Source organism: Somniosus microcephalus, chromosome 11 (genome assembly GCF_052327205.1).
Source record: "Somniosus microcephalus isolate GS21.2 chromosome 11, FLI_Smic_1.0, whole genome shotgun sequence".
NCBI classification, from domain to species: domain Eukaryota; kingdom Metazoa; phylum Chordata; class Chondrichthyes; order Squaliformes; family Somniosidae; genus Somniosus; species Somniosus microcephalus.
The window spans coordinates 34121041-34133731 of record NC_140997.1 but is presented as its reverse complement, the minus strand read 5'-3'; the positions used below and the strand labels follow the sequence as shown (position 1 = coordinate 34133731).

At 46.0% G+C, this 12691-nt stretch overlaps 1 protein-coding gene across 3 annotated transcripts in view; it reads left to right on the top strand.

The window, feature by feature from the left end:
• The window catches only part of rhbdf1a (rhomboid 5 homolog 1a (Drosophila)), a 423866-nt gene that overhangs the window by 260605 nt on the left and 150570 nt on the right, over window positions 1–12691 (top strand). For all 3 annotated transcript variants that reach the window (XR_015079926.1, XM_086000460.1, XM_086000461.1), the window contains exon 4: window positions 9364–9499. Coding sequence is in view for 2 of the 3 variants with exons in the window: in XM_086000460.1 (XP_085856586.1) it covers window positions 9386–9499 (114 nt within the window). In the remaining variant the exon portion in view is untranslated. The remainder of the gene's footprint in view (window positions 1–9363; window positions 9500–12691) is intronic.

Here is a 12691-nt window from a genome sequence, read left to right as displayed (position 1 = left end):
CCAGCGCTTCATCACCCACGACATGTAAGAACAGTGACGATTTCTTTTTATTACTTTTCTCGTCAGCTCCGATTGCCGCTAAATACAACTCTAAACGTTGTTTGAATCTCCTCCAATTTTCAGCCACATTACCTGTCAACTGAAGCGTCGCCGGTGGGTGTAATCCTTCCATTTTTTCACTTCGTTAGCAATTCTCCAATGGTAAGCAACGATGTTCTCTTTTGGCTTGCTAATCTGCGGAGAGCTGATTTAACTTCAGATTTTTCCTCTTCATCTCTTTCAATCACTTCTGACACCATGTATTGATTTCTTTGTGGGTTCAATGACGAGACATTTATGAAAGAGAATGTCTTTTAATCTAAAGTCTGTTCAACTCTTTATACAGCATTTACAGGAGACATCATGCTAGTGATGCATCTAGAATGAAACTGAAACTAAACTAAACTGCCTTGCTTGTCTCTGTCACATGACCTCTGCTGGTCAGGCACAAGCAATCAATACATGCAAACATGCTGGTAAGGCATCATAATCAAACAGGCAAATACCATCTCTATTTACTGATACCATTACAGGTGTGTGACTTGGAGGGGAACTTGGAGGTGGTGGTGTTCCCAAGTGCCTACTCCCCTTGTCCTTCTAGGTGGAAGAGGCCGCGGGTTTGGAAGGTGCTGCCGAAGAAGCCTTGGCGAGTTGCTGCAGTGCATATTGTAGATGATGCACACTGCAGCCACGGTACGCCGGTGGTGGAGGGAGTGAATGTTTAAAGTGGTGGATGGGGTGCCAATCAAGCGGGCTGCTTTGTCCTGAATGGTGTTGAGCTTCTTGAGTGTTGTTGGAGCTGCACTCATCCAGGCAAGTGGAGAGTATTCCATCATACTCCTTACTTGTACCTTGTAGATGGTGGAAAGGCTTTGGGGAGTCAGGAGGTGAGACACTCACTGCAGAATACCTAGCCTCTGACCTGCTCTTGTTACCACAGTATTTATGTGGCTGGTCCAGTTAAGTTTTGGTTAATGGTGACCCCCAGGCTGTTGATAGTGGGGGATTCGGCGATGGTAATGCCATTGAATGTCAAGGGGAGGTGGTTAGACTCTCGCTTGTTGGAGATGGTCATTGCCTGGCACTTCTGTGGCGCAAATGTTACCTGCCACTTATCAGCCCAAGCCTGAACGTCGTCCAGGTCTTGTTGCATGCGGGCATGGACTGCTTCATTATCTGAAGAGTTGTGAATGGAACTGAACACTGCAGTCATCAGCGAACATCCCCATTTCTGACCTTATGTTGGAGGAAAGATCATTGAAGAAGCAGCTGAAGATGGTTGGGCCTTGGACACTGCCCTGAGGAACTCCTGCACCGATGTCCTGGGGCTGTGACGATTGACCTTCAACCACCACAACCAGGCACCGCCCCCTCCCCGCCCCCCCGAGGGCCCATTCGGTCCCACCTGACTCCAATCCTATCACTTAACTGCAGCACTTGCCTGTGCCGTCTCCTCCCACAACATCCTTTTCAGTCTAATGAGGCCCGAGGCCAAATATCCGGGGCTCCTCGGACCTCACCGTTTGTGTGCTGGGTAATGGGGGTGGGCAACCAAAAATGGGTGCTTCTGAATTTCTCCCCCAATATTTTTTGGTTACGCTGGAACTTCCATTCTCTACCAAAATGGAGGGGCTCGTTGATGGAAGTTGGAAGAACCGACCTGTTGATTGCTTACTAATTTAAAACCCAGTGTAAAATACAAAGTCTGTTTGAATTTTTTTTAAAGCATTTGCAAAATTTAAAACCTGTATTCAAATAAAAGCTTTTATAAGGCACATTGGGGAAGAAATTGAGTATAGCCCCGTTTGGGACGCCAGGGCGCTAAATGTAGCGACCCGGAAACATTCGCGCCCCCGCACCGGAAATTGAGTGGTTGCGCCCCAAAGGGAAGCACGGCGCTACTGGAGGCGCCCCACATCCTTCTTGGGGCGCTGCGAGTGAATATCGTGGCGCAACGTGCCGCAGCGCCACACACTGCGGCACGTCGCGCTGTGGTATTGCAGGCCTTCCTCCCCTTAAAGGGGAGGGGCTTTGTGCAGCGCGACCAGGGGCCCAGCTGGGCCCCCGAGGATCTGGAGTGCAGGCAAAAGAGCCCGGCACCGAGGAGAAGTGCCGGGCTCTTGGAGCGCAGCCGGCACTCCGGGGGGGGGGGGGGGTGCGGGGGGGGCGGGGGGGGGGGCGCGGGGGTGGCGGGGCGGGGGTGGGGGGTTCAGGAGGCCGGGGACGGGAGCGCAGGCAGGTGCTGGCAGGCGGCCAACAACAAAAATGACCGCCCCGCATCTCGCCTTTAATTTGCACCTCCCCGGCCGCAGGTACACCACCCTGACCCTGTCGGACATAGCGTCCGGCGGTAAATCGGGGCACTGCCGAGTATCGCGGCTGGGGCGTCAGCGGGGCGCTGCGCACACCGATGACATCGTCGGCAGCGGCGCAGCGCTTACGGTTAGCGCCACCACTAACGTCCTGCAGAATTTAGCGGGAGGCGTGGGCAGTGCCGTGCCCGGGCGCGAATTGGCTTGCAACCCACTTAGCGCTCCCTCAAGGCGCTAACGGGTGGCGCAGCCAACTGAATTTCCCCCCCCATTTTCATCAATGCATGCAGGTAGTACAAGTTTTGTCCATTATCTGAATGTCATTTTAGGGTAAATGACAGACCGTTTTTCTCTTTCCCCCCCCGCCCCCCCCACTCCCCAACCAAGCAAACAAAAACATTTCGGCAAATATTTTTCATGAATGGTCTGGCTTATTTCAGTTTGAAAGAGCAGACGTCTGCCTGGGAAAGTTATCGAGTGAGCTTTCCCCAAAGGATGTCCATGCTTGCTTTGCTAGTCTTTATCATCTGTTATTGCGTTCCTTGTGATGATGATATGTTGATGTCACTGAAGCAGTTCCTGCAGTAAGGCCAAAATAAATTGAATTCAATTTAAAAAAATATTTATTCATTCACGGGATGTGGGCGTCGCTGGCAAGGCCAGCATTTATTGCCCATCCTTAATTGCCTTTGAGAAGGTGGTGGTGAGTCGCCTTCTTGAACCGCTGCAGTCCGTGTGGTGAAGGTACTCTCACAGTGCTGTTAGAGAGAATAAAATGGTGAAAAATTTAGGAGAAAATAAAGACATTTCCTGATATCTAAACCAAAACAATAATTCAGTTCTACACTGGACAAGAGACACTGGGTCTGATTTTTATACTAAGTGTATATCGGGCAGGCGGTGGATGAACTGATGGCTCTAGTGAGAGGCCCAAACCATATTCGTGTTCAAGCCTCATTGGAACAAATCCTGACGGACAGCTCTCTGGTGGGGCCAGTGCAAACTGGCACCCTCTGTGGAACGGAGCCAGAAGTCAAAACTTCACGTGGTGTGGGGAGTGGGGGGGGGATGCGGAGGCATTGAGGGGGTGGGAGCGGACTCCAGCAGGCCCTTGAAGGACAGCTGATTAGGCCACTGTACCTCTAGTACCACTGCGAAGAGCGTGCACAGCACACACTTCACCCATTGGTACATGAAAATTGCGTCGGGCTCGTGCGACCCGCGTAAGAAACCAGTTTAAATAAAGCTCTTGCCTGTTTCGGATGTATGCACTGGCCGCCCATTTTAAGACCCACTCAAGAATCTGTTAGTGGAACCAGTAGTAGGGTTGCCGACCCTTCAGGATTAAACTGGAGTCGCCAGGAATTAATCTCCAAGACACTACTGCGAGCAACCCAGGAGAAAAATCATCAGCGCATTGAAGTTTCTTTTTTCAATTTCTTTGAACACTTTTGCGTATTAGTTATAAAAATATTAGAGCTGGGGGAAAAAAGGCTGTTTGACCGAGAGTCAGGAATCATCAAATCGGGTAACAAAGAGTCTGTTTGTTTCCCAATTGGCGTAGGAAGGCGGTGCACCACGAGTATGGACGTGTTGGGTGATCTATGGCGGGAGTGTGGGGGCGAGGCAGTGGGAGGCGGGGCGTCATGTGATGATACCTCCAGGAATGCGTCCAACCAGAGTTGGCGACCCTAGTCAGTAGGTGGAAGAATTTTTAAAAACCATTTTGTTTGCCGACAGCTCAGTTTCTCAATGACGTATTGAGCCCATCTGAGCCTGTCTGCTTTTCTGTTCAGATCTGTGGTTGACCCTCTGAGGCTTACAGAACCACACGGCACACCAGTTTTAGGAGGTAGCCATCAGGAAGCAAATTATGACATGGAAAACTCATTGATCACAGAGACCGGTAAAAAGAATGGATAACAGAGAACACAGAAGATGCATTGCGGTTACCAGTTGTCGATTGCTTTGAGCACAGAGAATAGATTTATCTCTGCGTAATCCTTGTTGAATTTGGTTTTCTCCACGTAATGGAATTGTAGGTAATTAATATTTTTTCACAGTGACGTTATTTCTGTGTATTGAAATCACCGACAAAAATGGTCAACAAAACCTTGCATCAGAACTCGGTCTAAAATTGCAGCAGACTATGAAATGATGCTGCAATGTGTTTTTTTGGTTTCAAGGGAAGTTTGCAAAAATGTGAGTCAAGGTTATTCCTGCACTGGTAGAAAGCTATATTTAGTTTTGAATAAACCACACGGCAGATAGGGAAGTACGTTATGCTTTCTTTTCCTGTTTGCACTGTTGGCATGATCAGCTTTTGTTGAAGCAGTCATATTTTGCAGCCAGGTAATAGTTTGTGAATGCAAGATGGTGCAGGCAAGTTAAGAAATGTATCAGAATTTAAATTGTCAATTGTTAGACAACAGAAAAAAAAAATCAATGTCCAGAGATCATCCCCCGTCAGTCACCATTTCGCGACCTTCCACCTGACCACAGCCAGCTTCAGATTGTGTTTCTTCTTAGCGGATGGGTTTCCCATTTGAAGAAACAAATGCAAAAAAAATCAAAATGGCAATTCTGGAAATTGGAAACCGAAACAGAAAATTCTGGAAACACACAGCAGATCAGTCAGCATCTGTGGCGAGAAGAGAGAAGCTAATGTTTTTCAGACATACAGTTCTTCAACACTATCCAAAAGCCCCTACGGCTTTTCCAGTATCAATAAAAAGCCAGCGCCACCCTCTAATGCGGAGAAATGAAAGCGCTGTTCACGCAGGAAGTCAGTTACTGGTTTGGATGCTGTTATAGTAATTATTCAATAACGATTCTTGACATTAGCAAGCTTCAGACTGAAACTGTTTAGGTCAGAAATCTGCTGGGGAAGTGAAGCATGCGCAAAATGTAACCTCTTAACCTGGCAACAATCAGACCAACACCAAGACAGTCAGCTCAGTGACATCTGCTCTCCTTGCGCTTTGCAGTAGTAGTTCTAGAGGAGGACTCTATCAAGATTCGTAGCTAGACCCTTATCTGATTCCTCCGTCCTCTGGGAAACTGGTATTTTCAGTGCCGCCAAGACTTTTTATGGAAAACTGACGTAGTCGTACAGCACTACGTGCAGTAAATAGAGAAATTTGTGGGATTTGTTGTCTTCCCACTTATCATTTTCCTCTTTTGTGAACAATATTGATTTCCTGAGATTCCAGAGTAAAACCATTGAGTCATTCCAGGACTTTGATTGCTTATTTGCTGTGTATGTGAGAATCAAAATACCAGTCAAACTCGCTGTTTGGTCCATTCTCCTCTACTTAATAGAAGCAGTAAATCAGTACTACATCCAGAAATAATAAAAAATTAGAATTTAAGATCTTCCTAGAAAAAGTAAGAATGTGTTCTGTTGCTCTGTACATTTAAAAAAAAAAAAAAAAAATTTTTTTTTTTAAAAAGAGGAAGAAATGATTATTTTCCATGAAGTAAAGGGAGGGAGGATCAGGCCACTTTCATTGAGTTAAGCTAGTATGAGACTCATTGGCCTTGATTTTAAAGTGGAGGGGCAGGTACAGTGTGCGTGAGCCTCAAATCGGGTGGCGCGCCTGGGGATATCCAGGGACATAGATCAGCCTCATTTACATAAATTGTCCCAGTGACACATCTGCATCCGGCCAGTTCCACTAACTAAGTGGCGGGCGAGAGCAGGAGTTCGGTAACGGGAGCGGTAACTGACCGTTGGCTGAGGGGGAGAGGGATCTGGAGGTGATCTAAGTGGGGGGTGGGGGGGGAGCCCGGGGCAAGGACACTGCTCCCCGCTCAGGCCTCAGACTAAAATTGCAGATCGGGTCCTGATGACATCACCAGACCCTATCTGCATATTTAAAGACGGACCCCGCTCCCTTCATGTGGGTGTCCCACTCGCCTGCTCAAAAGAGCATGTCGAGATCGGGACATGGCGAGAAGGCAGCCGAATCAAAGAGGTTAATTGACGGTTCTCATTTTAAATGCCTCCAGCCCTGTTTTTGCCGGGGTCGAGTTAAAATCGGAGTCAGTGGCTGAGATCAGATTGTACTAAACTGTAGTGTTATTCCAAGGCATTTGGCTCATCTCCAGCTTTCAGTATGGCACAGAAATGCACCTGCAATCCTCAAAGGGTTAACGGAGGTTGTACTAATGATTTCCCCTAAGGCCTTTCCAGCCTTCCCACGGCTGAATGTTCTTATTTTTTCATATTGTGATCTCTGGAGGCTGTGGTGACAACATTTCACATAAACACTGTGGTATTTGGCTACTGTACCATCATTTCTCTGGGGAGATGTGGGCGGAAAGTTGCAGTATTTTAGCCAAATCCAGTATTTCTGTTTCCAACAAGTGGAGCACTGGCCCATTAGCCAGTGTGTTGTTGGTGGCTCCACTTCAACATTCTGAATGGTCAAATGCAAAAAGAGCTGAAATATTCGAAAATAATTTTTTTTCTTAATGAAAGAAAACATGAAACTAAGCTTGGGATTGGGGTGGGTGGGTGGGTGGGCGGGGAAAGGTCACTGCAGTTATCGAAATGCAAAGTCAACTGGAAAAGGCGGGGCTCTGTTGTGCCAGTTCATCGAGTAAATAGCAGAACCGCACCACAGGAGTGCACCGAAGGGAGTTCACACAGTGAAACAGATTTTGTTCATTTTGGGTGTTCAGAATTCTGCCCCAGAAAGAAATATTTGTTTAAGAAGTACAGTTCAGCTATTTATAGAGTTTTAGAATATCTAGCGGGGGGGAGGGGGGAATTTTCATGGAGTTCTCCCGATCTCCTGCCATAACTTTGGCGAAAGATCAGTGGCAATTCTGGAGAAACGGCATAAACAACTGATTCTTGCTTTTTAAGTTGGGTCTCCGGTGGATCCGCTGAGGTGAAGGCAGTAGATCGGAAGAACTCCTGCAGAAACTCCAGGCGCTAGTCTGTTAGAAATAATAAAAAGGATATAGTCAGCGCAATAATCATCTAGCTCCAAAAATAGAATTACTTGTCAAAAATTACCAGTGAAATATTTGTAAGCCCTTTCTCTCCGATATGCCGATAGGGTTAGATGAAGTAGGGTGGGAGGAGGCTCATATGGAGCGTAAACACCGGCATGGCCCAGTTGGGCCGGATGGCCTGTTTCTCGGCTGTAAATGCTATGCTATTCTATGTAATTTTTGAAGATTTTTAATATTTTAAAAATTCTGCGAATGTGAACCGTTTCAAACTGCTTTCAGTTGTGTACTACCTGTATGTTCAATTGTTCACCAAGATACTGGGGTTAATTTTCAACTTCAGCAGGGGGCAGAAAACTGGCTGTTGTGCATTGGCACGCCCGTTACGGACCCGCCCATTATAGAGCCGCCTGACTTTCCTTTCCGTCAGCTTTCCACCCCCGCCGAAGTTGAAAATGATCTGCACGGAGTCTGGAAACGATACAGTGAAAGGCCACCCAGATGATCCTATTATCAGCCGTGGCTCAGTGGGTAGCACTCTCGCCTCTGAGTCAGAAGGTTGTGGGTTCATGTCCCACTCCAGAGACTTGAGCACCAAAATCTAGGCTGACACTCCAGGGCAGTGCTGAGGGAGCGCTGCACTGCCAGAGGTGCTGTCTTTCAGATGAGGTGGTGAACCGAGGCCCCATCTACTGTCTCAGGTGGATGTAAAAGATCCCATTGCACTATTACGAAGAAGAACGGGGAAGTTATCTCCGGTGCCCTGGCTAATATTTATCCCTCAATCAACGTCAGTAAAACAGATGATTTGGTCATTATCTCGTTGCTGTTTGTACATAGATCATTCCCACCATCTTCAGGCAGCAGACAGTGCAGAGAAATGTAAGTTCGGCCTGCGAATTAAAGTGACCTGGGCCTAACATCTAGCTGTCCGTGGGGGCTTTCTGCCCGTCCCAACCCCAACCCGTCCTGAGTTAAAATTGGGACTTTGGACTTTTCAGCCTTGAATGAGAGGGGATCTTCTAAAGACATGTGAGTGGAATAGAGGGGAACGACCAGGATGGGAGGTTTTATGGGTGGGTCAAGGGCACAAATGTGGAGGTGAGGGAGTGGTTGAGCAGCTACCAAGTATTGTGGTGAATGGAAGGCAAAGGACTGGATGTTAAGAGTTTGAAAGGGCAGTTGTAGTGATTTGGGGAGAGTTCTTTGCCAAGGGTGGCGAAGAAGGAAGTGGGGTTGGAAGAGGTTGTGGGGTACAGTGAAAGGTCGGAAGTGGCCTTTTGCGATATATGATACATTCCTGCATTAGATGTAAAACCATTCCTGCATGTTTTTACATGTAATTTAGTTATTGTAACAGCAGAAGACATGTGACAAATAATACTATACTGCTGTAGAATACACTATACCCCTTTTAGCTAGAGGTCACTTAATTCAAATTACTGGATAATTTGATTTTATTTAGCACCAAAACTTTCCTGTGCAGTTTTAATTCAATTGCTTAATTTGAATTAGTGGATGATTTAAATTTTTTTTAGTTCTAATTTAATTTTAATTCATGACTTTGAATTAACTGCAGTAGACTAGAATATGAAACTGAGAAATTGTGTCTTCTTGGACTTCCCTGATTGGGGGGCGGAGGTGTGTGTGTGTGTGTGTGTGTGTGTGTGTGTCAAGTGAGGAGAGGAGCAGGCTCATGACAAATATCCTGTTAAATTTGAATTTCTAGGTTCTCGCACAAGATGATGGTAGGGCGTTGCTTGTGGACCTGTATCCCTGCATGAATCAGTGCCTTCACCAGGAAATGGGAGAAAAATTGATGCTGAAATGCAAAGTAGAGGAGCAGAAAGGCCCTCAGTTAACTATAATGAATCCATGCATCGAATTGATAGGAAAAATAGCTTTTAACTTTGAATTTTGTTCACTTTGGTGAAATCTTCAATCCTCATGTACTTGCCTATAGTGGAGAAATTTGGCTGCATTCTGCTGAGACCTGAACCTGAGATGCTGAGAAAAATAAACAAAATTGTGATTCCTTTTTCTCCAACAGATCTCAACCTTAAACTGCAAAGATGGCTGATGAACGTCGAGATAGTACAAGCAGTTTACAAAGGAAAAAGCCACCTTGGCTCAAGTTGGAAATCCCTGCCAATCAGCCCCCAATGGAGGAGCCTACCTTTATTCCGGTATGAAAGGAACAGTTGTTTTATATATCTTTACATATATTTTGGTAGGAGGAATAAGGCGGCCACATACTCCTTGGAAAATAAGAGTCTAAATGGGGTAGAGGAGCAAAGGGATCTAGGGGTACAGAATCACAAATCGTTCAAAGTAGCAACGCAGGTTAACAAGGCCGTAAAAAATGCAAACCAAGCACTGGGGTTTATTTCTAGAGGTACAAAACTCAAAAGCAGAACAGTTCTGTTAAACTTGTATAAAATCTTGGTTAGACCACATTTGGAGTACTGTAAACAGTTCTGGTCTCCATATTACAAAAACTGCATAGAGGCACTGGAGAAGGTGCAAAAGAGATTTACAAGGATGATACCAAAACTGAGAGGTTATAACTATCAGTAAGAACTGAACAGGCTGGAGCTGTTTTCTCTCAGAGAAGGCTGAGGGTTGATCTAATAGAGGTCTTTAAGATTATGAAAGGGTTTGATAGCCGTATCTTCCAACATTCGATGGAACCTGGAACAGTACCCATGGATTGGAGGGTAGCTAATGTTACCCCACTATTCAAAAAAGGTGGTAGGGAGAAAATGGGGAATTACAGACCGGTAAGCCTGGGGAAAATGCTAGAGTCCATTATAAAGGATGTAATAGCTGAGCACTTGGAAAACAGTGACAGGATCGGACAAAGTCAACATGGATTTACAAAAGGTAAATCGTGCTTGACTAATCTACTGGAATTTTTTGAGGATGTAACTGGTAAAATAGATAAGGGAGAACCAGTGGATGTGGTATATTTAGACTTTCAGAAGGCTTTCGATAAGGTCCCGCATAAGAGGTTAGTGTGTAAAGTTAAGGCACATGGGATTGGGGGCAAGGTATTGACTTGGATAGAAAACTGGTTGGCAGACAGAAAGCAAAGAGTTGGAATAAACGGGTCTTTTTCTGAGTGGCAGGCAGTGACTAGTGGGGTACCGCAGGGATCGGTCCTTGGACCCCAGCTATTCACAATATATATTAATGATCTAGACGAGGGAACTAGATGTAATATCTCCAAATTTGCAGATGACACAAAGCTGGGAGGGTGTGTGTGCTGTGAGGAGGATGCCGAGAAACTCCAGGATGATTTGGACAGGTTGGGTGATTGGGCAAAAGCATGGCAGATGCAATATAACGTGGATAAATGTGAGGTTATCCACTTTGGTGGCAAAAACAGGAAGGCAGATTATTATCTGAATGGCAATAGATTGGGCGAAGGGGAAGTGCAACGAGACCTGGGTGTCCTTGTGCACCAGTCGCTGAAGGTAAGCATGCAGGTGCAGCAGGCGGTTAAGAAGGCAAATTGTATGTTGGCCTTCGTAGCGAGAGGCTTTGAGAACAGGAACAAGGATGTCTTGCTGCAGTTGTACAGGGCCTTGGTGAGACCACATCTTAAGTATTGTGTGCAGTTTTGGTCGCCTTATCTGAGGAAGGATGTTCTTGCCATGGAAGGAGTTCAGTGAAGATTCACCAGGACGAGACAGACTAGGTGTAGGAAGGATGTTCCCGATGGCGGGTAGTCCAGAACCAGGGGTCATAGTGTAAGGATAAGGGGTAAGCCATTTAGGGCTGAGATGAGGAGGAATTTCTTCACCCAGAGAGTGGTGAAACTGTGGAATTCTCTACCACAGAAGGCAGTAGAGGCCAATTCATTAAATATATTCAAGAAGGAGTTGGATATATTTCTTGAGGCTAAAGGGATCAAGGGGTATGGGGAGAAAGCAGGGACCGGGTACTGAATTTGGATGATCAGCCATGATCACATTGAATGGCGGAGCAGGCTCGAGGGGCCGAATGGCCTACTCCTGCTCCTATCTTCTATGTTTCTATGTTTACAGGTAGATGTAGAGAAGATGTTTCCACTTGTGGGGGATTCCAAAACTAGGAGTCGTAAATATAAGAGTTACTAATAAATCCAATAAGGAATTCAGGAGAAACTTCTTTTTCCTAGTAGAGGTAAGAATGTGATACTTGCTACCATGTGGAGTAATTGAGGCGACTAGCATAGGTGCATTTAAGGAGGAGCTAGATAAATATACGAGGGAGAAAGGCATAAGAACATAAGAAATAGGAGCAGGAGTAGGCCATTCGGCCCTTTGAGCCTGCTCTGCCATTCAGTGAGATCATGGCTGATCTTCTGTCTCAACTTCATTCAGCGGCCGTATCGTCATATCCCTTGATGCCCTTACTAGTCAGAAATCTATCGGCGTCTGTTTTGAATATACCCAATGACTGAGCCTCCACAGCTCTCTGGGGTAGAGAATTCCAAAGATTCACCACCCTCTGTGTGAAGAAATTTCTTCTAATCTCAGTCCTGAATGGTCTACCCTTTAACCTGAGGCTGTAGCCCCTGGTTCTAGACTCCCCAGCCTGTCAAGCCCTGTAATAATTTTGTATGCTTCAATGAGATCCCCTTTCATTCTTCTGAGTTCAAGAGAATACAGGTCTAGCTTACTCAATCTCTTCTCATACGACAGTCCCGCCATCCCAGGAATCAATCTCATGAACCTTCGTTGCACTCCCTCTATGGCAAATATATCCTTCCTTAGGTAAGGAGACCAAAATTGTACACAGTACTCCAGGTGTGGTCTCACCAAGGCCCTATATAATTGGAGTAAGACTTCTTTACTCCTGTACTCAAATCCTCTTGTAATGAAGGCCAGCATACCATTTGCCTTCCTAATGGCTTGCCGAACCTGCACGTTCACTTTCAGTGACTCGTGTACAAGGACACCCAGGTCCCTTTGAGCATCTGCATTCCCCATCTTTCACCATTTAGGAAATACTCTGCCTTTCTGTTTTTTCTACCAAAGTGGATAACTTCACATTTATCCACATTATATTCCACCTGCCATGTTCTCGCCCACTCACTGAGCCTGTTGAGATCCCCTTGAAGCCTCTTCACATCCTCTTCACAGCTGACACTGCCACCTAGCTTTGTATCATCAGCAAATTTGGAAATGTTACATTTAGTCCCCTCATCCAAATCACTGATATAAATTGTGAATAGCTGGGGCCCAAGCACCGATCCTTGCGGTACCCCACTAGTCACAGCCTGCCGCCCTGAAAAAGACCCGTTTATCCCTACTCTTTGTTTTCTGTCTGTTAATAGAAGGATATGTTGATAGGGTTAGATGAAAACGGGTGGGAGGAGCCTCGTGTAGAGA